This window comes from Bufo gargarizans, chromosome 3 (assembly GCF_014858855.1).
Source record: "Bufo gargarizans isolate SCDJY-AF-19 chromosome 3, ASM1485885v1, whole genome shotgun sequence".
NCBI classification, from domain to species: Eukaryota; Metazoa; Chordata; class Amphibia; order Anura; family Bufonidae; genus Bufo; species Bufo gargarizans.
In genome coordinates, this window is record NC_058082.1 from 302,566,569 (window position 1) to 302,590,593 (window position 24,025).

At 43.9% G+C, this 24,025-nt stretch overlaps 1 protein-coding gene across 3 annotated transcripts in view; it reads right to left on the bottom strand.

Annotated features, from left to right (window-relative positions):
- Window positions 1–1,768: 1,768 nt before the first annotated feature.
- Window positions 1,769–24,025, bottom strand: part of KCNQ4 (potassium voltage-gated channel subfamily Q member 4) — a 193,683-nt gene continuing 171,426 nt past the window's right edge. For 2 of the 3 annotated variants that reach the window (XM_044286671.1, XM_044286669.1), the window contains exons 11-14: window positions 20,652–20,754; window positions 12,449–12,580; window positions 12,098–12,242; window positions 1,769–3,209 (exon numbers count right to left, since the gene is read on the bottom strand). In XM_044286671.1, the coding sequence (XP_044142606.1) occupies window positions 2,991–3,209; window positions 12,098–12,242; window positions 12,449–12,580; window positions 20,652–20,754 (599 nt within the window). In that variant the 3' untranslated portion in view covers window positions 1,769–2,990. The remainder of the gene's footprint in view (window positions 3,210–12,097; window positions 12,243–12,448; window positions 12,581–20,651; window positions 20,755–24,025) is intronic. The other variant, XM_044286670.1, reaches the window with a different exon arrangement.

The following is a 24,025-nucleotide window of genomic DNA, read 5'->3' on the forward strand; positions in this document are numbered from 1 at the left end:
AAAGGGGCTTGCACTGTGGCCTCTGCCTGCAGAACACTTCAACAAATTCAAGGACAAATTCAAGCAAGACCAAGTCATTGTACTGGCCAGAAGAAGAATGGAATCTGCAAAAGTTTGCAACCGCTTTAAATAAATTAACGGACATGTATATGGTAATTGCCTGTATTGCAATGGAAGGATATTTTTTCGTTGGCAGATTATGTTATAAAGTCACATGAACATGTCTCCTAACAAGTTTTACAGTGAAGTCCTCTTGGCAATATTCAGTGATGACTCAACAATGTCTCCCCATTTAGATACCCAAAATGGTAATTAAAACACCAGTTGGTTTAACTTCATCTCAAGCACTAGAGTTACCAGTACTTGATATTTCATAGTGGCATATGAAAGGTTTTGATCAGCAGGAGGCTGAGTCCTGAGACCACCACTGATCACTAAAACTAGGAGATACAGTAGATGTTTTCACACAGAGAAGACAGGCTCAGCAAAGAGTCTCTCTATGTTAGCGCTTCCCTCTCCTTTTTCTAGAGATCACTGAGGGTCAAAACCTTCCATATGTCACTATGAAATATATAAAACGTTTGTTAATACTACAGTTACCCTTCAAATTCAGTGTAAACCTTTGTTAGACTGCTTTTGTAACCTCCTCGCTGTGTAAGTCACATTGCAATTCCACTATTGGTACATGATCATTTTGCTATCTTTATACCATAAGTCTTGGTCATATTAATAAATCAAATAAAAAAATATAGATGCTGGTTGTGCAGTTACATTGCCTCACGAAATGCAAATAATGTAATACATAGAGGAACATGGTGGTCCAGTGGTTAGCACTCCTGACTTGCAGCACTGGGATCCTGGTTTCAAGTCTGAAAAGGCAACATTTGCATGGAGTTCAAAAAGATACACTTAGGTTTGCTTGATATTTACAGTAAATTGTGAGCCCAGTGGAGACAGGGACTTTATTTGAAATGTATTATTGGGGCAGAAATAAAATCTGTCAGCTTGTATTATATACCGTATTTTTCGCCATATAAGACGCACCTGCCCATAAGATGCACCTGGGTTTTTGAGGAGGAAATTAAAAAAATATATATTTTGAACGAAAAGGTGTGCTTTTGAACTACCGTAATGGTGGTCTGTAGATGACACTATTATGGGGGATCTGTGGATGGCACTGTTATGGGGGCATCTGTGGATGGTACTGTTATGAGGGCATCTGTGGATGGCACTGTTATGGGGGTCATTGTGGAGGCATCTGTGGATGGCACTGTTATGGGGGCATCTGTGGATGACACATATATAGCATCTTATGTGTCATCCACAGATCCCCCATAACAGTGTCCCTGTGTAGTAAATGGGGGCCGGCATCTGTTTCTGTAATGGCAGCGGGGCCCGGTGCAGTCACTGTATTCTACTACACCGGGCCCCACTCTCTGTAGTATACGGTAATCATATCTGACCTGTGGGTATTGTTAAAGTATTCCAATCATCTTAAATATAGCGCTGTACTACTTACAACTAACTTCTTGGCAGTCAGGAGGCCGGGCGGGCGCTCACTACGCCTGCTTCATTCATAAAGTGGGTGGCGCAGGCGCAGTGAGCGTAGTGGGCTACGCTACGAGCGCTCGCCCGCCCGGCTTCCTGACTGCCAAGAAGTTAGTTGTAAGTAGTACAGCGCTAGATTTAAGATGATTGGAATACTTTAACAATACCCACAAGTTAGATATGATTACTGTATACTACAGAGAGCGGGGAAGTGTAGTAGAATACAGTGACTGCACCGGGCCCCGCTGCCATTACAGAAACAGACGCCGGCCCCCAACCCCTCCTCCCTCTCAGCATATTCACCGGACAGTCACAGCATTCGCCCCCATAAGACGCACTGCTATTTTTTCCCCACTTGGGGGGGGGGGGTAGTGCGTCTTATAGGGCGAAAAATACGGTACATTGTTTGTCCCTGGCGAGAAATCAGAAAAAAGGAATCTTCCATTGTAGTACAATGCTATTTACAGAACAACACGGCTCACCACTGCGAGACCAACAAAGAATCTTCTAGCTCGGAAGCTGAGATCACGGGGATGAAAGGCACACCCATCATGTCCTCATGTACTAATAAACACAAAATAGTGCTTAGTGTGTGACAACCACATATTTTACAAATGGTTCAACTAATTGGAATAAATATATATTTACACAAACACCCTATTAAAAAAGTTCTTTGATATTTTTACATGAACGTAATCCACTCATCTCAGCAGACAATCCCACAAGCACACACCTCAGTAAAGACGAGGGTAGACATTCATTCAGTTCACGCTAACAGTTCAATTCTCAGTTGTCTACTTTTCTTCCGCTCCAGCAGGTGGCAGAAACTGATAAGGAGGATGCTCTTCTACCTCTGGAGATGAAGCTTCAATCACTGTAATCCATGCATATATCAGTTTGTCTCAGTGTCTAGGCTGAGCAAAATGCCTTGCTGAACAGAGACCAGAAGTAAGAAGCTCAAGTTGCATGTGCACCAGTGCACGTGCTGCCCCGCACTAGGAGATGAAAGATTGACAGGAGCAGCATCTGCATAATAAGACCTTTGAGGCACTTTCTAGAGGCTGAGTGCTGTAAAGCTGGCACTCGCCAACTTAGCAAGACATAGACGCAAGAAAGGACAATGCAGAAATTCTGTGGATTGCTAACAGTGGCCACAGTGTAGCTCAATGTTGTGACCTTGGTATCTCAGAAATCTTCTCTCCTAACCAAAAAAAAACTGCACAGCACAGAGAATATATGGCTTTACAAGTCCTTCTCACCTCTCTGTGACAAAACTGGGTTTCTTTTCCAGAAGACTTGAAATTGCATAATAATCATTATGTTGTAAGATGCAGGGAGTATTGTAGCCATTCCAGCCATGAATTGGAAAACATGTGACTCTACCAATGACCAGTAGAGAAGCTGGAGGCATAAGGCAACTCTACCCCTGTACTGTGAGTCCTTCATTCCATGTTGGTGCTGTCGGAACGCGAAATATTTAGCGTCTGTGCAGACACCGATATATCAACTTGATCCACAGGACTATGGTAATCAGATGTCATATCATGGTCTATTAGTGGCAATTGCATTGACGTCAGTGTAGAGGAGCTGACAGGGCCCTTCTTTAGAGACTGAGAATAAAAACCAAGGAGGACATCAAGTTTTTCTTCAATGGATTGAACCTGTACAATAAATAAATATTATTACTTCTGCATCACAATTTCACAGAGAGGTTTTTCTATATTAATGTACAGGAGAACTAGGTCCTTGGTATACATGAAAGAAAGTCCAGTTATTATTGCTTGAAGTTACAGAAACAAACCCTGCAGAGGCTGACCTCCACTCTCCCCCTTTGGTGATTTAGGGGATATAGCTGTATTAGTCGAAGGGAAGGAACACTTCAGGCAAAACTAAAATGATGTGTTAATGTCCTAATCACACAAGAGGGCAAGCTGGAAAAAAATTGCATATGGCGTTGAACTGAAAAACAACACAAGTCCGGCATACTTTTATGGCTTTCGTTTTTATGGCATTCTCAAATACCAAATTTTAATAGTTTTTCTAGAGTTTTAATACTTATCCTGACCCCAATAACCTAATAATTTTAAAGCAGACCTTTCATGCATTTCTTTTATTCTAGATAAATACCCTTACTTGCGGAGTACCCCCCGCTGATGCTGCCACCCAGCCTGTTTTTTTAAAAATATGGCTCCTACGCCCCGCTGTGCCCCTCTGTAGTTTTCCCGCTCAGTATGTTAATACTGAACATCGGTACAGGGAGGAGGAGATGCCAGGGTTTCTCAATGGGTGTCTCCTTCTCCCGCTTTAAATTTACTTCTATGGAGCTGTTTGAGGGACGATCTGTAGTTTTTACTGATACCATTTAGTATGACTTATTCAATACTTTTTATTCATTTTTTTGGGAGGCTTCAAAAAAGAGCAAAGGGCATTTTTTTTCCTCACAGCGTTCACCGTACAGGGATAAATACTTTTACATTTTATTAGTTTGGGCATTTTGAGACTTGTTGATCCCTATGATCTTTATTTTTAGTTTTATTATTTTACACTTATTTTAAGTCCTCCTAGGGGACTTAAAGGGAACCTGTCACCAGCTTTATGGTGTCCTAACTAAGGGCAACATAAATAAGTGACTGATTCTCTTAGCAAAATGCAGGGTCACTTTCTTTAATTGACCCAGTCAATCTGCCAACATCTTGTATTCAAAAGCGCCAGCTGATAATGATGAGTCCTGAATATTCATGAGCTCCTGACTCTCCCCGCCTACCTGCTGCTGAGTGACAGTTATTTTCCATATGAATCAGCAGCAGGTGGGCAGGGGAGTGGCTATAGTTCTGAATTAAATATAGGCTGGACTCAATGACATCACGCTGGACTCAAATCAGCTCATTAGCATGCGGCATGTGGCATCTTTGTGTGTATATTATGAGGTAACCATCTGTCACACCAGTAAGTGAATACATCTAAGGTACTTTTTAGTAGTTAATGATTGTATATAATTAGTTAGATTATAATCAAATGTCCACATGACAGGTTCCCTTTAACCCCTTAAGGACCGAGGACGTACCGGTACGCCCTATTTCCCGAGTCCTTAAGGACCGAGGACGTACCGGTACGTCCTGACTTAAAATCTGCATTCCGGCGCCGCAGGGGTTAATAGGAACGGGACGCCGGCTGAAATCATTCAGCCGGCATCCCGTAACAACGCAGGGGGGGGTCATTGGACCCCCCCGTATCGGCGATCGCAGAAAACCGCAGGTCAATTCAGACCTGCGGTTTTCTGCGTTTCCGGTCCATTCGGGTGTCCTGTGACCCGATGAACCGGAAAAAGACTGCGATCGGTGGCGTAATTTTACACCACCAATCGCAGTCCGAGGATTTGCAGAGGCGGAGCTGGCCCTGGTGCTGAACGCCGCTGTCCAGGGTGCTGATTGGTGCAGGGGAGAGAGGCGCGAGATTCAAACTTCCTGCGCTCCTCTCTCCCCTCCTCTTCCTGTCCAGCACCCTGACCGTGCAGCATCGTCCAGCACCAGCTCCTGTGTCCCCCTAAATCGGCATCCATCACCCTCCTGCACCCATCGCCACCCAGGTAGGTTAGGGTCAGTGAGGGAGAGGCACCGTTAGGCAGGGAAAGAAGGGAAAAGTTAGAAAAAAAAAAAAAAAAAAAAGCACATTTATTCCAAACTTTTTTTTTTCAACTTTCAGACCCCAGACCCCCCCTGCCACTTGCCCCCCCCCGCATCCCCCCCACCACCAGCCCCCCCCCACCCACCAGCCCCCCCCCTTCACCCACCAACCCCTCCCCCCACCACCAGACCCTTCCCCCACCACCACATTTTTTTTTTTCTGCGTGCGCTGACTGGCCGGCACTTTTTAGCGTCCGTCCACTGTTAGCGCATCGCCCGCCCCACCACCCCACCGACCGCTGATCAGCGTTGAACCGCAGATCAGCAAGTTTGAACTTTTTTTTTTTTTTTTTTTTCCTAACACTTGCCCATTTTTTTTGCCTGGACTTTTTAGTACGTGAACACCCGTGCCCCCACACACACGCACATAGAATAAAGGTTTACACGCACGCACATACACACGCACACACACACACCCATGGCCCGCCGGGTGTTCTCAGCCGAGGAGGCATATGCCCAGATTGCCTCCGACTCTGAGAGCCCCAGTGAGGATGAGGATGACCCCACGTTCCTTTTGTCATCCGCATCCTCCTCATCATCATCGGATGACGATGAGCCACCAAGGCAGCGGAGACGCCGCCAGGCGGAGCCAGGGGCCACACATGCTAGGGATCCTGTGGCCCACCCTAGTACGAGCCGCCCTGGGGTTCGTACTGGTTTCCCGGCCCACCAAATAAGTTCACCGGAGCCCCCTGCCGATGAACTTAGCTGGTGTCCCCCAGTGGACTTTGAGCCTGAGATTCCGGATTTCGCTGGCAATCCTGGAATCCAGATTCCCACAGTGGGGTTTACTGAAATAGACTTTTTTAGTTTTTTTTTCAGTAACCCGCTGGTGAATTTGATGGTGGAGCAGACGAATCTGTACGCCCAACAGTTCGTCGCTCAAAACCCAGGCTCAGTTTTGGCTAGACCCGGTGGCTGGACGCCGGTCAGTGCAGCCGAGATGAGGACATTTTGGGGCCTCGTGCTGCATATGGGTCTAGTCCAAAAACCCAGTGTCAGGCAATACTGGAGTGGGGACGTCCTATACCAGACCCCACTGTACAGTATGGTCATGACACGTCACCGGTTTGAGGCCATCCGGAAATGTCTGCATTATTCCGATAATGCAGCATGTCCCCCCCGAGGTGATCCTGCCTATGACCGGCTGTACAAGATACGGCCGGTCATCGATCACTTTGGGGCCACATTTCAGCAGGCCTACGTACCTGGAAGGGAGGTCGCGGTTGATGAGTCTCTCGTTGCGTTCAAGGGGAGACTCAGTTTCCGCCAATACATTCCCACAAAGCGGGCGAGGTATGGCGTGAAGCTATACAAAATTTGTGAGAGTACCTCAGGGTACACTTACAAATTTCGTGTGTACGAGGGGCGAGATTCCCGGATTCAACCACCAGAATGTCCCCCCACTCTGGGTGTTACCGGGAAACTCGTGTGGGACCTTATGTACCCACTGCTGGATAAGGGTTACCACTTGTACGTGGACAACTTTTATACCAGCATTCCCTTGTTCAGGTCCCTTGCCGCCAGATCCACGTTCGCTTGTGGGACCGTGCGGAAAAATCAACGCGGCCTCCCTGCCTACCCCCTCCAGGTACCTATCCCCAGGGGTGAGACCCGTGCACTTACCAGTGGAAACCTGTTGCTGGTCAGGTATAAGGACAAGAGGGATGTCCTTATGCTGTCCACAATCCACGGTAACAGCACCACCCCAGTCCCTGTGCGAGGTACCGCGGCAACGGTCCTCAAGCCCGATTGTATCGTCGACTACAATCGGTATATGGGAGGAGTTGATCTCTCTGATCAAGTCCTCACGCCATATAACGCCATGCGCAAAACCCGGGCATGGTACAAAAAAGTTGCGGTCTACATGGTGCAGGTTGCCATGTACAACTCTTTTGTACTATCCCGAAGCGCTGGCAGCACAGGGACATTCCTCCAATTCTATGAGGCAGTCCTCAAAGACCTGATCTTTTCGGACCGGGAAAGAGCAGGCCGGAGTACCTCGGGAACTGGAGGCGCCCGGATCGTCCCTGGCCAACACTTTCCAGGTGTGGTCCCCCATACTGGAAAGAAGGGACGAACCCAAAAAAAGTGCAGAGTGTGTCACAAGAGGGGGATACGGAAGGACACCACAACTCAATGTGACACGTGCCCCGATCATCCGGGCCTCTGCATTATCGATTGCTTCAGGGAGTATCACACTTCCATGGAGTACTAAATTTTTATAATCCCCAACAGTTCACTAGAGAACATAAAACACTATGGCTCTCAGACTTTGGAGACACGAAAACAATTTTTCTTTCCCCAAAAAATATTAGTTTTAGTGCAGGCATCCTCAAACTGCGGCCCTCCAGATGTTGTAAAACTATAACTCCCAGCATGCCCAGACAACCTACAGCCATCATCAGGGCATGGTGGGAATTGTAGTTTTACAACATCTGGAGGGCCGCAGTTTTAGGATGCCTGCTTAGTGTCTCTAAAGTCTGAGAGCCATACATATTGGGCATCGTCGCGTGCGTAAAAGTCGTCGCTATAAAAATAACTTTTTACCAAACGCCTCGGATGAACGGTGTTAAAAATATAAAATAAAAACGGTGCCAAAACACCTATTTTTGGGCAAAATTTAAATTTAAATCCATTTTGCCGGTAATAAAGCAAGGGTTAACAGCCAAACAAAACTAAACATTTATTGCCCCAATTCTGTAGTTTGCAGAAACACCCCATATGTGGTCGTAAATGGCTATATAGCCGCACGGCAGGGCATAGAACGAAGGGAACTCCATACGGTTTCTGGAAGGCAGATTTTGATGGACAGTTTTTTTTTTTTTACACCATGTCCCATTAGAAGCCCCCCCTGATGTAGCCTAGACTAGAAACTCCAAAAAAGTGACCCCATCTAAGAAACTACACCCCTCAAGGTATTCAAAAATTACTTTACAAACTATGTTAACCCTTTAGGTGTTCCACAAAACTAAATAGCGAATGTAGAAACAATTTTAGAATTAAATTTTTTGTTACATTGCCTCAAAAAAGAGTAATATAGAGCAACCAAAAATCTAATTTACCCCAAAAATTGTCCCAAAACAACAACCACCTTATCCCGTAGTTTCCTAGATGGGGTCACTTTTATGGAGTTTCTACTCTAGGGGTGCATCAGGGGGCTTGAAAGGGTACATGGTGTAAATAAACCAGTCCAGCAAAATCTGCCTTCCAAAAACCGTATGGCGTTCCCCTTCTTCTATGTCCTGCCGTTTAGCCAAACAGTAGTTTACGACCACATATGGGGTGTTTTTGCAAACTACAGAATCAGGGCAACCCATTTTGAGTGTTGTTTGACAGTTAACCCTTGTTTTACTCCTGGAAAAAATTGATTATATTGGAAAATTTTCCAAAAAATAGAAATTTCAAAATTGTTTCTCCATCTGCCATTAACTCTTGTGGAACACCTAAAGGGTTAACAAAGTTTGTAAACCCAGTTTTGAATACCTTGAGGGGTGTACTTTCTTAGATGGAGTCACTTTTTTGAAATTTCTATTCTAGGGGTGCAACAGGGGGCTTCAAATGGGACATGGTATAAACAAAACCAGTCCTGCAAAATCTGCCTTCCAAAACCCATATGGTGTTCCCCTCCTTCTATGTGCTACCGTTCGGCCAAACAGTAGTTTACGACCACATATGGGGTGTTTTTGCAAACTACAGAATCAGGGCAACCCATTTTGAGTGTTGTTTGGCAGTTAACCCTTGTTTTACTCCTGGAAAAAATTGATTATATTGGAAAATTTTCCAAAAAATAGAAATTTCAAAATTGTTTCTCCATCTGCCATTAACTCTTGTGGAACACCTAAAGGGTTAACAAAGTTTGTAAACCCAGTTTTGAATACCTTGAGGGGTGTACTTTCTTAGATGGAGTTACTTTTTTGAAATTTCTATTCTAGGGGTGCAACAGGGGGCTTCAAATGGGACATGGTATAAACAAAACCAGTCCTGCAAAATCTGCCTTCCAAAACCCATATGGTGTTCCCCTCCTTCTATGTGCTACCGTTCGGCCAAACAGTAGTTTACGACCACATATGGGGTGTTTTTGCAAACTACAGAATCAGGGCAACCCATTTTGAGTGTTGTTTGGCAGTTAACCCTTGTTTTACTCCTGGAAAAAATTGATTATATTGGAAAATTTTCCAAAAAATAGAAATTTCAAAATTGTTTCTCCATCTGCCATTAACTCTTGTGGAACACCTAAAGGGTTAACAAAGTTTGTAAACCCAGTTTTGAATACCTTGAGGGGTGTACTTTCTTAGATGGAGTCACTTTTTTGAAATTTCTATTCTAGGGGTGCAACAGGGGGCTTCAAATGGGACATGGTATAAACAAAACCAGTCCTGCAAAATCTGCCTTCCAAAACCCATATGGTGTTCCCCTCCTTCTATGTGCTACCGTTCGGCCAAACAGTAGTTTACGACCACATATGGGGTGTTTTTGCAAACTACAGAATCAGGGCAACCCATTTTGAGTGTTGTTTGGCAGTTAACCCTTGTTTTACTCCTGGAAAAAATTGATTATATTGGAAAATTTTCCAAAAAATAGAAATTTCAAAATTGTTTCTCCATCTGCCATTAACTCTTGTGGAACACCTAAAGGGTTAACAAAGTTTGTAAACCCAGTTTTGAATACCTTGAGGGGTGTACTTTCTTAGATGGAGTCACTTTTTTGAAATTTCTATTCTAGGGGTGCAACAGGGGGCTTCAAATGGGACATGGTATAAACAAAACCAGTCCTGCAAAATCTGCCTTCCAAAACCCATATGGTGTTCCCCTCCTTCTATGTGCTACCGTTCGGCCAAACAGTAGTTTACGACCACATATGGGGTGTTTCTGCAAACTACAGAATCAGGGCAACCCATTTTGAGTGTTGTTTGGCAGTTAACCCTTGTTTTACTCCTGGAAAAAATTGATTATATTGGAAAATTTTCCAAAAAATAGAAATTTCTAAATTGTTTCTCCATCTGCCATCAACTCTTGTGGAAGACCTAAAGGGTTAATAAAGTTTGAAAAAACAGTTTTGAATACCTTGAGGGGTGTAGTTTCTAGAATGGGGCCATTTTTGGGAGGTTTCTATTATCTAAGCCTCACAATATGACTGCAAACCTGAACTGGTCCATAAAAAGTGGGATTTTGAAGATTTCTCAAAAATTTCAAATTTTGCTTCTAAACTTCTAAGCATTGTAACATCCCCAAAAAATAAAATATCATTCCCAAAACAATTCAAACATGAAGTAGACATATGGGGAATGTAAAGTCATCACAATTTTTGGGGGTATTACTATGTATTACAGAAGTAGAGAAACTGAAACTTTGAAATTTGCTAATTTTTCAAAATTTTTGGTAAAAAATTTATTTTTTTATGCAAAAAAATTAACTTTTTTGACCCAATTTTAGCAGTGTCATGAAGTACAATATGTGACGAAAAAACAATCTCAGAACGGCCTGGGTAAGTCGAAGCGTTTTAAAGTTATGAGCACTTAAAGTGACACTGGTCAGATTTGCAAAAAATGGCCTGGTCCTTAAGGTGAAAATGAGCCTGGTCCTTAAGGGGTTAAACATGCTATCATCTGATTGCTTCTGCCATAGACTGCAATGATTTAACACTGAAGCTTATGGGATTCATTATGTTCCTATTGAGTGCTGCCACAGGAACACTGCTCTGGCAGGGCTCGTGTCCTTCAGAGGGCCTGAGGCTGTCATAACAACCTAATGGCTCACCTCGATCTTGGAGTTGTGAGGCTGTTCAAGCCCTGGGAGCACAGTGGGGAAAGACCACTCAGATACTGTGGTTGCAAATTACCATGGCATCTGAGGGGTTAAATGTCTGTAACTAGGATTATCGTTTTACGCAGCAGAAACTCAGTGGGCTATGAGCGGGTGCCATTTTTAAAGAAGAGCACAGGTCTTTAAGTTAGTCTGGATAAGAAAATTATGACTTGGGAGAAGTTGAGAGAGAAGTGAGTGGATTTCAGGTGGCCATGCACATGAAATAACAGTTGGCCACAAGCTCACTTGACAAACAGCTATTTCTCCCTACCCCCTCATTTACTGTATTTCAGTTGTGAGAAGGGAATAAGCCACTGTTAGATCCTTCTAGTAGCGGCTTATCTCTTGCAAGGTAAAAGCTATGGTCGTGTGGAAATGTAAGATACCCGATCCTTCCATATCCCAAACATATGCCATCAGGAGATAGTTGGAAGGCCCCCACATAAACTTTAGATCATCTGCTGACCCCAACGAAAAACAGTGGGTTCAGCCGAGTTTCATTTTATGTGTATGGCTGCAATTTCTAAGGTGTAAAAGCAGATATTACAGATGTACAGTACCAACATTTTCGTATCTCACCACACTGGTTTGTACGTCTTTCCTATGATATGCTGCCTAGCTTATCCGTGTCTCTACTCCACTGTTGATACCAGCACTCATACAATGAAATCAGCTACAGAGTACACTAATCTTTCTCCTTTACCTGCTGTATGTAATTCATATAATGTTTGCTTTCATCACACATAATGCTGGTTTAACCAGCCCATTAATCTGAGCTACATTTTCTTGCCATAGTTTCCAGACGAAACACAACTTGTAATCACTATGTTAGCTGTCAAACACAGATCTGGAGAACACATATCTTTTCCTAAGGTTAACTGCCCTGTGACAGGCTTCTGGAAACCATATACCGTATGTCGTTTACATTATAGCAATTCCATCACTATGGTACATTACGAGCTTATAGCTACACACAATTCTTTTATAGAAATCTGGTCCTGATAATTTCATTGTGTTATTTAATGCAAGAAGACTTGTATTCATAGAGGTTCCCCTCACCTGTCTCTCTACCTTTACCACTCTTCCCATCATGCTCATCTCATCAGCTGCATCTGCTTCAGATCCAATAGGAGGGAGTTTCTCCCCTTTTTCCCGAGGCTTCTTCTCCATAGGGATAGGACCCCGACCTATAATTTGGTCCACACTAGAAAAAAAGAAGAAGCCAGAAGTAAAATATAACATTTTGCAAATAGTATCACTGGAAACTGGATCCATAGGTAAGATAAAGGTGAGTTATGTAAACTATGCAATATGAAGAGCTCCTACAGTAAATAAATGAAAGAGTTCCAAGATGTTGTCACTCATTGCCCAATGTACCCCAGATCAGCAATGCTACAATGTACCACTGACCGGAACTGCAAACTCTTTATTCGTCCAAGCATGTCTAGATGGCCAGCAGAGTACTGCTCAATGACATCCTTCACATCATATGGACGAAGAGTCTCTTTGAACTTTCTCTTTGCTACGAGGAACTTCAGGATCCTATATAAGAGTGAAGAAACATGTTTGAAGCAGAATACTTGTAATGTAACTAGAAAGAAACTGTAATATTAAACTAGGACTATAATAACATGCATAGACGCTATCACTACCCTATGCTTGTAAATTCAATGCAAACATGGCCAAGCTGAGCAGGTATGTGTATGGGAGGGTCAAGAGAGATAGCCGTTTGGCCAAAAAGTATCTCGTGTATGGCCAGTTTTATAGAGTGGTATCTTTCCATATGTGATATATGCAGCCAAGAAGTTCTACAGCTACGAGGTTTAGGTATGTCGAGGGCTAGGGTAAGGTCATTGTACAGAAAATTTTGAGATTTCTTATTGTTAGAGGTGATTTATGAATAACAGCAAAAGTGGATATCTACTGGTAATAAGTAACTTATGTTAGAGGAGAGATTCAAGGCAACGAAGTGCATTACTCAGGAAGGAGGTATGCCAATGCCAAAGGTTTCATAGCAGACTAAAATAATTTCCATGGGCATTATGAGGCTTGTAATCCATATAGCTGTGTAACAACCAATAATATTTTTTAGCCCCACACTTTCAGTCCACCTCTGATGCGGCTTAGGAGTTGTTTCATCTTTGGTGAACCTACCCTTGGATATTATGGAATAGTACATTAAAGTTTAACTGTCATTTTTTTTATAATGTGTAGAGACAGTGATGGGGGAATGTTTTTGTACTATATTTAGTGAATTCATACATTTCTATGAGAAAAATTGCTTTGAAGTTGCCCTTTAGCGCACTCTCTAAATGAGCGTTGCTAAGGAAAGTCCGTCCTTACCGTGCAGTACTGAACTGTGAAGACGCTGCAGCTCACTGCTGTACGGCATACATATTAGGACATCGTCAGACATCATCCACAACTCCATCCTCCGTCAGGCAAAACTCCATCAGCCCTCAGACATCAGACAAAACTCCGTCTTCCGTCAGGCAAAACTCCATCAGACATCAGACAAAACTCCGTCCTCCGTCACCCAAAACTCCATCAGACCTCAGACAAAACTCCGTCCTCCGTCACCCAAAACTCCATCAGACCTCAGACATCAGACAAAACTCCGTCCTCCATCAGGCAAAACTCCATCAGACCTCAGACATCAGACAAAACTCCGTCCTCCGTCACCCAAAACTCCATCAGACCTCAGACATCAGCCAAAACTCCGTCCTCCGTCACCCAAAACTCCATCAGACATCAGACAAAACTCCGTCCTCCGTCACCCAAAACTCCATCAGACCTCAGACATCAGACAAAACTCCGTCCTCCGTCAGGCAAAACTCCATCAGACCTCAGACATCAGACAAAACTCCGTCCTCCGTCAGGCAAAACTCCATCAGACCTCAGACATCAGCTAAAACTCTGTCCTCCCTCAGACATCAGCCAAAACTCCGTCCTCCCTAACTCAAAATACGCCCTACTACACACACTCTTCACCTGACGGAGCTGCTAGCTGCTGGAGAGGCAAAGGACCTGTGATGACGTCATGACCATGTGACGAGTCACATGTGTGGGAGGGGTCAGATGTGCACAGCAGCTGGTAGAGTGTACAGAACAGTAGCCATCAAATAGAGCTCTGTACTAGAGATGTGTGTGTAACCTGCATGTAGCAGAGCTGTGTACTGTGTTACAGAGATGTATGTGTAACCTGCATGTAGCAGAGCTGTGTACTGTGTTACAGAGATGTACGTGTAACCTGCAGGTAGCAGAGCTGTGTACTGTGTAGCAGATCTGTATGTGTAACCTGCATGTAGCAGAGCTGTGTACTGTGTAGCAGAGCTGTATGTGTAACCTGCATGTAGCAGAGCTGTGAACTGTGTAGCAGAGCTGTATGTGTAACCTGCATGTAGCAGAGCTGTGTACTGTGTTACAGGGATGTATGTGCAACCTGAAGGTAGCAGTGCTGTGTACTGTGTAGCAGAGATGTGTGTGTAACCTGCATGTAGCAGAGCTGTGTACTGTGTATATAGAGCAGTGTGTGTAACAGCATGTAGCAGAGCTGTGTACTGTGTTACAGAGATGTGTGTGTAACCTGCATGTAGAAGTGCTGTGTACTGTGTACTAGAGCTGTATGTGTAACCTGCATGTAGCAGAGCTGTGTACTGTGTTACAGGGATGTATGTGCAACCTGCATGTAGCAGAGCTGTGTACTGTGTATATAGAGCAGTTTGTCTAACCGCATGTAGCAGAGCTGTGTACTGTGTTACAAAGATGTATGTGTAACCTGCATGTAGCAGAGCTGTGTACTGTGTTACAGAGATGTACGTGTAACCTGCAGGTAGCAGAGCTGTGTACTGTGTAGCAGATCTGTATGTGTAACCTGCATGTAGCAGAGCTGTGTACTGTGTAGCAGAGCTGTATGTGTAACCTGCATGTAGCAGAGCTGTGAACTGTGTAGCAGAGCTGTATGTGTAACCTGCATGTAGCAGAGCTGTGTACTGTGTTACAGGGATGTATGTGCAACCTGAAGGTAGCAGTGCTGTGTACTGTGTAGCAGAGATGTGTGTGTAACCTGCATGTAGCAGAGCTGTGTACTGTGTATATAGAGCAGTGTGTGTAACAGCATGTAGCAGAGCTGTGTACTGTGTTACAGAGATGTGTGTGTAACCTGCATGTAGAAGTGCTGTGTACTGTGTACTAGAGCTGTATGTGTAACCTGCATGTAGCAGAGCTGTGTACTGTGTTACAGGGATGTATGTGCAACCTGCATGTAGCAGAGCTGTGTACTGTGTATATAGAGCAGTTTGTCTAACCGCATGTAGCAGAGCTGTGTACTGTGTTACAGAGATGTGTGTGTAACCTGGGAACTATAAAAAAGTGTAAAAAAAACCCATAAATATTCAGATCACTCCCCTTTTCCCAAAATTAAAATAAAAGACACATCATGGGTTTCGCAATGTGTAAAAACGCCCATTGTATAAAAATATATTCCCCATACGGCAAACAGCAAAACAGAAAAAAAAAAGAGTCCAAATGTCCGATTCGCCGTTTTTGGTCACTTCATTTGCTACAAAAATGTAAATAAAAAGTGATCAAAAAGTCTTAAACACCCCAGAATGGTATCAGTAAAAAGTTTAGATTGCCCCGCAAAAAATGAGCCCCACCCTGCTCTGTACACATAATTACAAAAAAGTTATGGGGCTCAAAATATGGCGACAAAAAAAAATCTGATATTTTTATTTTTTTATCACTATTAAAACGCAAGAAAAACTATACATATAAGGTATTGCCGGATTCGATCTGACCTGTAGAATAAAAGTAACCAGTCAGTTTTATCGCACATCGAATGTTGTAAATAAAAATCACGTAAAACTGTGGTGGAATTTTTTTTTTTCTTCAACAGGAAGAATGGGCAGTTTTACCATCTGAGAAAATAAAGAGCCTCATCCATAACTACCACAAAAGACTTCAAGCTGTCATTGATGTTAAAGGGAGCAATACATGGTATTCATAACTGGGGGGTGTAAACTTCTGATCAGGGTCATTTGGGGAGTTTGTGTTGTGATTATGATTTATAAAGAGTAAACACCGTTGTTTGACATAAATGGCTTCAGCCGACCACTAACCATGAGCGAGAGAAAAGTGTCTGTGGTATCATTCATATTCTCTGAACAATGGTTACAGGGGTATTCTCATCTTAATGATCACCGGTAAATCTGTTAATGATTTGACAGTGATAATTTTTCTAAATACATTTTATTACCCAATTCCCATCCTTTTTTAGAAAATAAGTCCCCTCTTACCTGATGTTGTCTTTGGTCTCCCCTGGTCACGGCCACCTCTCCTGTCGAATCCAGCCGGGCCACGCTTGCGCAGAAGACGGAAAATTCTCTCCCGGCTGGGCCGCGCAATGTTCTGAACGCGCATGCCGCCGCGCATGCGCCATGATGACTTCTTCCTGGCCAGTATAGTACAGAGCCGCGAATGCGCACGCCGACTCTGTACTATACAGGCCAGGAATAAGTCACCATGGCACATGCGCGGCGCTGTGCGCGTTCAGGACATTGTGCGGCCCGGCCGGGAGAGAATCTTCAGTCTTCTGCGCAAGCGCGGCCCGGCCGGGAGAAGAGTACAGGAAGTGAACGTCACGCTCAAGGAAGGTAAGTATGAAAAAGGGAAGATGAGAATACCCCTTTAAGAAATCATAAATTCTGCAAGGGTATGTAAACTTATCAGCACAACTGTAAGTAGCTGTGTGATATAAATCTGTGGAATATGGGAAGCACAAGAAGATGTGCACCTTAAATCCCATCTTTGTAAGGCCTCTTGCACATGGTCGCTGTGTGCCTGTGGTCGTATTGTGGACCACATACGGCGGTTCCGCAATACACAGGGCACCAGCCGTGTGCATCCCTCATCCGTGATGTCGACCCATTCACTTGAACGGAACAGAAACACGGATCGGATCCCCACAGAAGCATTACAGAGTGCTTCCGTGGTGTTTCTGGCCATGCCTCCGCACAGCAAAAAAGTAGAACATATTCACGGACCCATTCAAGTTGAATGGGTCTGGATCTGTCCCGGCCGCTGCACGCACGTTGCCCGTGCATTGGGGACTGCAAATTGCTGTCCCCAATGCACGGAATGGACCAACAACGTTCATGTGCAAGAGGCCTAACACTTGTGATCTGTGTGAAGCGGCATATATGCATTCATGTTGCATGTATTTATTAATTAGGGTTACCAATTCTGAGTAACTCGGAGTGACAGGAGATTTACAGAATCAGATTTTAATTTTTTGTCGTCATATTTTGAGCTCTATAACTTTTTTGTAATTATGTGTACAGAGCTGGATGAGGGCTCATTTTTTGCGGGGCAATCTGAACTTTTCACTGATACCATTCTGGGGTGTTTAAGACTTTTTGATCACTTTTTATTTACATTTTTGTAGCAAATGAAGTGACCAAAAACGGCGAATCGGACATTTGGACTCTTTTTTTTTCTTCTGTTTTGCCGTTTGCCGTATGGGGAATATATTTTTATACAATGGGTGTTTTTACACATTGCGACACCCATGATGTGTATTTTTTTAGTTCTTTTATTTTCATTTTGGGAAAAGGGGGGTGATCTGAATTTTTATGTTTTATTTTACACTTTTTTATAGTTCCCAGGTTACACACACATCTCTGTTACACAGTAAAAAGCTCTGCTACATGCGGTTACACACACATCTCTGTAACACAGTACACAGCACTGCTACATGCAGGTTGCACATACATCCCTGTAACACAGTACACAGCCTGCTACATGCAGGTTACACATACAGCTCCGCTACACAGCACACAGCTCTGATACATGCAGATTACACATACAGCTCTGCTACACAGTACACAGCTCTGCTACATTCAGGTTACAAATACAGATCTGCTACACAGTACACAGCACTGCTACATGAAGGTTACACATACAGCTCTGCTACACAGTACACAGCTCTGCTACATGCAGGTTACACATACAGCTCTGCTACACAGTACACAGCTCTGCTACATGCAGGTTACACATACAGCGCTGCTACACAGTACACAGCTCTGCTACATGCAGGTTACACATACAGCTCTGCTACACAGTACACAGCTCTGCTACATGCAGGTTACACATACAGATCTGCTACACAGTACACAGCTCTGCTACCTGCAGGTTACACATACATCTCTGTAACACAGTACACAGCTCTGCTACATGCAGGTTACACATACAGCTCTGCTACACAGTACACAGCACTGCTACATGCAGGTTACACATACAGCTCTGCTACACAGTACACAGCACTGCTACATGCAGGTTACACATACAGCACTGCTACACAGTACACAGCTCTGCTACATGCAGGTTACACATACAGCTCTGCTACACAGTACACAGCTCTGCTACATGCAGGTTACACATACAGCTCTGCTACACAGTACACAGCTCTGCTACCTGCAGGTTACACATACATCTCTGTAACACAGTACACAGCTCTGCTACATGCAGGTTACACATACAGATCTACTACACAGTACACAGCTCTGCTACCTGCAGGTTACACATACAGATCTGCTACACAGTACACAGCTCTGCTACCTGCAGGTTACACATACAGATCTGCTACCTGCAGGTTACACATACATCTCTGTAACACAGTACACAGCTCTGCTACATGCAGGTTACACATACATCTCTGTAACACAGTACACAGCTCTGCTACATGCAGGTTACACACACATCTCTAGTACAGAGCTCTATTTGATGGCTACTGTTCTGTACACTCTACCAGCTGCTGTGCACATCTGACCCCTCCCACACATGTGACTCGTCACATGGTCATGACGTCATCACAGGTCCTTTGCCTCTCCAGCAGCTAGCAGCTCCGTCAGGTGAAGAGTGTGTGTAGTAGGGCGTATTTTGAGTTAGGGAGGACGGAGTTTTGGCTGATGTCTGAGGGAGGACAGAGTTTTAGCTGATGTCTGAGGTCTGATGGAGTTTTGCCTGACGGAGGACGGAGTTTTGTCTGATGTCTGAGGTCTGATGGAGTTTTGGGTGACGGAGGACGGAGTTTTGGCTGATGTCTGAGGTCTGATGGAGTTTTGGGTGACGGAGGACGGAGTTTTGTCTGATGTCTGAGGTCTGATGGTGTTTTGGGTGACGGAGGACGGAGTTTTGTCTGATGTCTGAGGTCTGATGGAGTTTTGCCTGATGGAGGACGGAGTTTTGTCTGATGTCTGAGGTCTGATGGAGTTTTGGGTGACGGAGGACGGAGTTTTGTCTGATGTCTGAGGGCTGATGGAGTTTTGCCTGATGGAGGACGGAGTTTTGTCTGATGTCTGAGGTCTGATGGAGTTTTGGGTGACGGAGGACGGAGTTTTGTCTGATGTCTGAGGGCTGATGGAGTTTTGTCTGACGGAGGACGGAGTTTTGTCTGATGTCTGATGGAGTTTTGCCTGATGGAGGACGGAGTTTTGTCTGATGTCTGAGGTCTGATGGAGTTTTGGGTGACGGAGGACGGAGTTTTGTCTGATGTCTGAGGGCTGATGGAGTTTTGCCTGACGGAGGATGGAGTTGTGGATGATGTCTGACGATGTCCTAATATGTATGCCGTACTGCTGATGCCCTCACTGCCTCCCTCCTATTTAGGTATATACACGTAGACCTAACACTGACCATACATACTGTGTGTATATGTATGCAGACCACGCTGATGCACACTGACCGTCTGAGAACATCCTGCTTGAAGCCTCGAAATGGGGTGGTAATGTTGACCAATTGTTAGGTGTCGTCTTGGTCTTATGATGTCAAAATGTGAACAGCATGATGAGGAGGACTGTTTAAATACCAATTGTAATTGAACCAGGAAAATTATTGGGTGATACATGGATCAAACACCTGTTGTAAATTTTGCTGTTAAGCTCCTTGATAGAGAACAGCAAGTTGTGCAAAAAGTACTGTAACATTGAACAGTTGGACATGGGCATTGAAAAGTTTAGAGAAGGTCACATTAAGTTCACCTGATAAAGGTTAGAGTGCATTTTAGGTTCAACCTGAAATTTCATCCACAAGACAAATATCCCTAACTTTTTGTGAATAGTGTATATATAGTGCCCTGTGTCGTTGCCATCTCTACATTGTCAGTGGTAAGCTCTGCCAGTGCATGTTCCCTCTGTATCCAAGATGCACTGACTATGTAACCAGCTACCAGGGGATGCATGAGAGGGGCTGTAAGTACTCACTATTGAGAAGGCAGGGAGAAGCTGTTCTATAGTATATAGGGACTGCTGTCATCTGTGTCATGACAAGTATTTTGGGTAGAACTGTGTGCTGCCATTTATGCAGACATTTACTTTACATTTAAACATATTTTCACATGATCGTGATGTAGTAAAAATGTCATCATTCTGCAATTTCTGCTACAGTATTTCATTCTGTGCCACACCATAAAGTGACGCAACAGAAGTCACAGTGTGAAACAAACATAGCATACTCTTGATCACCTGCAACATTTATTGTACCTAAGTGTGAACACTGTGTGCTGGGTATATGCATGTTCAACAATTTCTAACATCTTTCAGTGCAATACAATCACCTGAAGGATCTGATCAATGTTTTTACAGTTGGCATGATGTCTTCCATGGTGAGATCACTGGGAAGTCTCTTCTCCTCATTACTATCATCTGCTGCGCCCTCTGCTGGGAGAAAATGCATAATGTTGACATCACAAAGAAAGGAAATGCATTTTTCATACATCTCTTACAAAAAAAGTTATTTATTTGCATAGGTTTTAGAGTTAGAATTGTATAGTAATTAATGTAAAAATAGTGTCTTTCATTATAAGTCTAAAGCTAAAAGCACACAATCAGGATTGCGTGCGGAAAATCCACACCTTAGGTCATGTACATTGATTTCTATGAGAATTTGAAATTCTCATGCACATGATGCAGATTTTTTCCATGAGGATTTTGACTTACGGTGCGGATTTTAAAATCCTCAGCATGTCAATTCATTTTACTTTTCCTGTCCAGGTTTTCTCCATTCATTTCAGTAAAATCTGGATGAGGAAAATCTGCATGCAAATCTCCACCTATTGATGTGGATTGACCACTCAGATTTCTCTGCGAACACCTGCAGATTTCAGTGCGGATTGTTCGCACATAAATTCTGTGTGCATTTACCCTTAGTGTGAAGATTCATCTCAATTTTAGCAATCCACAGCAACTTTTGGTAACAAAATTTGATCTTTAAACTGTAGATTATGGAGACTGGAAGTTGTGAAAATCCTCAATGACTCGTGTAAAGAAAATGATTATCTATGAGAAATGACTATGGGCTGCAACATTTTAGAATAAGGATACAGATCTGCCATGGTTCTCTAATATCTCATCAACGCTTGCGTATATGTCACTACAGTAAGCAGGAAAACTGTGCTTGTTTGATTTGGTATACCCAAGCCCCCAAAGGACCATGGGGGGGGGGGGATTTATCATCTTCCTTGCGCCAGAAAAGTGGCTTTAAAAGTCACAAGTGGGGAAAAACGGCTTCTACCTCACAGTCCCCCCCCCCCTTTCCTCTGGATCAACTTGCAGGATGACAGGCCGAACTGGTTGGACAAATGTCTTTTTTCGGCCTTATGTACTATGTTAGTTTAAAATGTGACTTAAAAAAAAAAAAAGTTGCAAGTGCCTCTTTTTACGCCGCCTTCGTCACTTTCCCAAAAGGGAGTTGTAACAGCACCCCTGACATAAAAGGGGTTAAAACCGTTTAGGCGATCTTCCCCTTCCAGAGCTACAGGCACAGTTACTTACAGAGCACCAAACTCCTGAACAGCATACAAGGGAATGCTACAAACTCCCGAACGGAACCTCACGAATAGCTGCTAGCAGACGAATAGGAAACGCACCCAAGTGGCTTACACTCCTAGCAATCAGTCTCTAACAGCATACAGTGAATCCCCCCAAGAACGAGACGAGGTTCTGTGTTGAGGGTCAAGCAGTGGTCAGCCAGAGCTGTGTGTTTATTGTTCTTATATACACATTCTTACACATTAGTAATACCCACAGGGTTTTGTAAAACAACCAGTGACTCCGTACAATATACTCAGACACTCCCACACAAAATCATCCCCTCTGCCTGTGATACATTTACCTTACACAATGGGTTAATAAGAATATTTAACTGCGCAGCTATTGCATAAAACATAGACATTTAAGATATCCCCATATAGCTTAGGTCTGAGTGCATTCAATTATTAGGTGAATGGCACTCAGACTACACAAATACAGTTCAATTCTTTCACATAGTCTTTGCAGGGGAAAATCATGTGTTTCAACATGGGGCCATAGTCTAAAGGAAGCAGGCGGGCAACCAGGCTTCTCCAATGCAATGTGGCGAGATTGGTCTTGTCACAGGAGTGTGGAAATGTTGGGAAAGGGCCATGACCAACAGCCAAGACAAACCAGTTTTCTGGTGCAAATGAACCCAGTAAATTACAGTAGCTCTTAACTATCACAGATTTCTGTTTAGGCGCACGGACTGCTGGAGGATGGGCCAAAGTTAGGATGAGGCATGCGCATCATCATAAATGTGGTGCATCCTCAGGCAACGCAGGAAATATCAAGTCCGGCACAGAAAGATGTGTTTATCCGAAGACGAGTTGCCACGGTGGCATGACTGGATTGAGGGGCACTTCAGTACAGGGGAGGAGCAACAAAACGGCCTATGCAGTGGATAGGTGGAGACCAGCAATGACAAGCAAAATCATGCCTGAGGGGGCCCAAAGACCTTTGTCTCTTATAGGAAGACACTGGTATTATAGAAAGTGCATGCTGGGGGAAGGGGTTAGGTCAAGAATTTGGCATGGGGGGGGGGGGAAAGGTGCCATTTCAATTTCTGCCTCAAGCAGCACAAAGGCTGTTTGCTTCCCTGCCCCTGGCCACAAAGCACTGAGGGAAGGGGAGCCCATGATCCTTCAGCTATGCCCCTGTATATATACAGTACAGACCAAAAGTTTGGACACACCTTCTCATTCAAAGAGTTTTCTTTATTTTCATGACTATGAAAATTGTAGATTCACACTGAAGGCATCAAAACTATGAATTGACACATGTGGAATTATATACATAACAAAAAAGTGTGAAACAACTGAAAATATGTCATATTCTAGGTTCTTCAAAGTAGCCACCTTTTGCTTTGATTTCTGCTTTGCACACTCTTGGCATTCTCTTGATGAGCTTCAAGTGGTAGTCACCTGAAATGGTCTTCCAACAGTCTTGGAGGAGTTCCCAGAGATGCTTAGTACTTGTTGGCCCTTTTGCCTTCACTCTGCGGTCCAGCTCACCCCCAAACCATCTCGATTGGGTTCAGGTCCGGTGACTGTGGAGGCCAGGTCCTTACTCCCTGCTGCATCCACCAGGTCCTTACTCCCTTACTCCCTGCTGCATCCACCAGCATCGGTGATAACGCCGATGCCGGTGGATTAACCCCTCATATGTCGCGGTCAGCGCTGACCGCGGCATATGGGAGGTTTGCGCTCCCTCACCTGATGCATCGGGTCCCCGCTGTGCTGTGGTGGGGACTTGATCGTTGCCATGATGTATTGTGCTGTATTGAAACAAGGATTAGACCCTGTCCCATAGTGGGACAAAAAATAAAGTGAAAAAAAAAAGTTCATAAAATTAAAGTTTTACAAAAAAAATTAAAGTTTCAAGGAAAAAAATAAATAAATTTGTCCTTTTCCAAAAATAAAGTAAAAGAAAATTGTAAAAAAAAAAATAGGGAAAAGACATTCAGACTTATTAGGTATCGTTGCGTCCGTATCGACCAGCTCTATAAAAGTATCACATGACCCAACCCCTCAGATGAACACCTCACTTTCCATCACAAAAAGTACAAAGGCAAGCGATCAAAAAGGCGTACGCCCACCAAAATAGTACCAATCTAACCGTCACCTCATCCAGCAAAAAA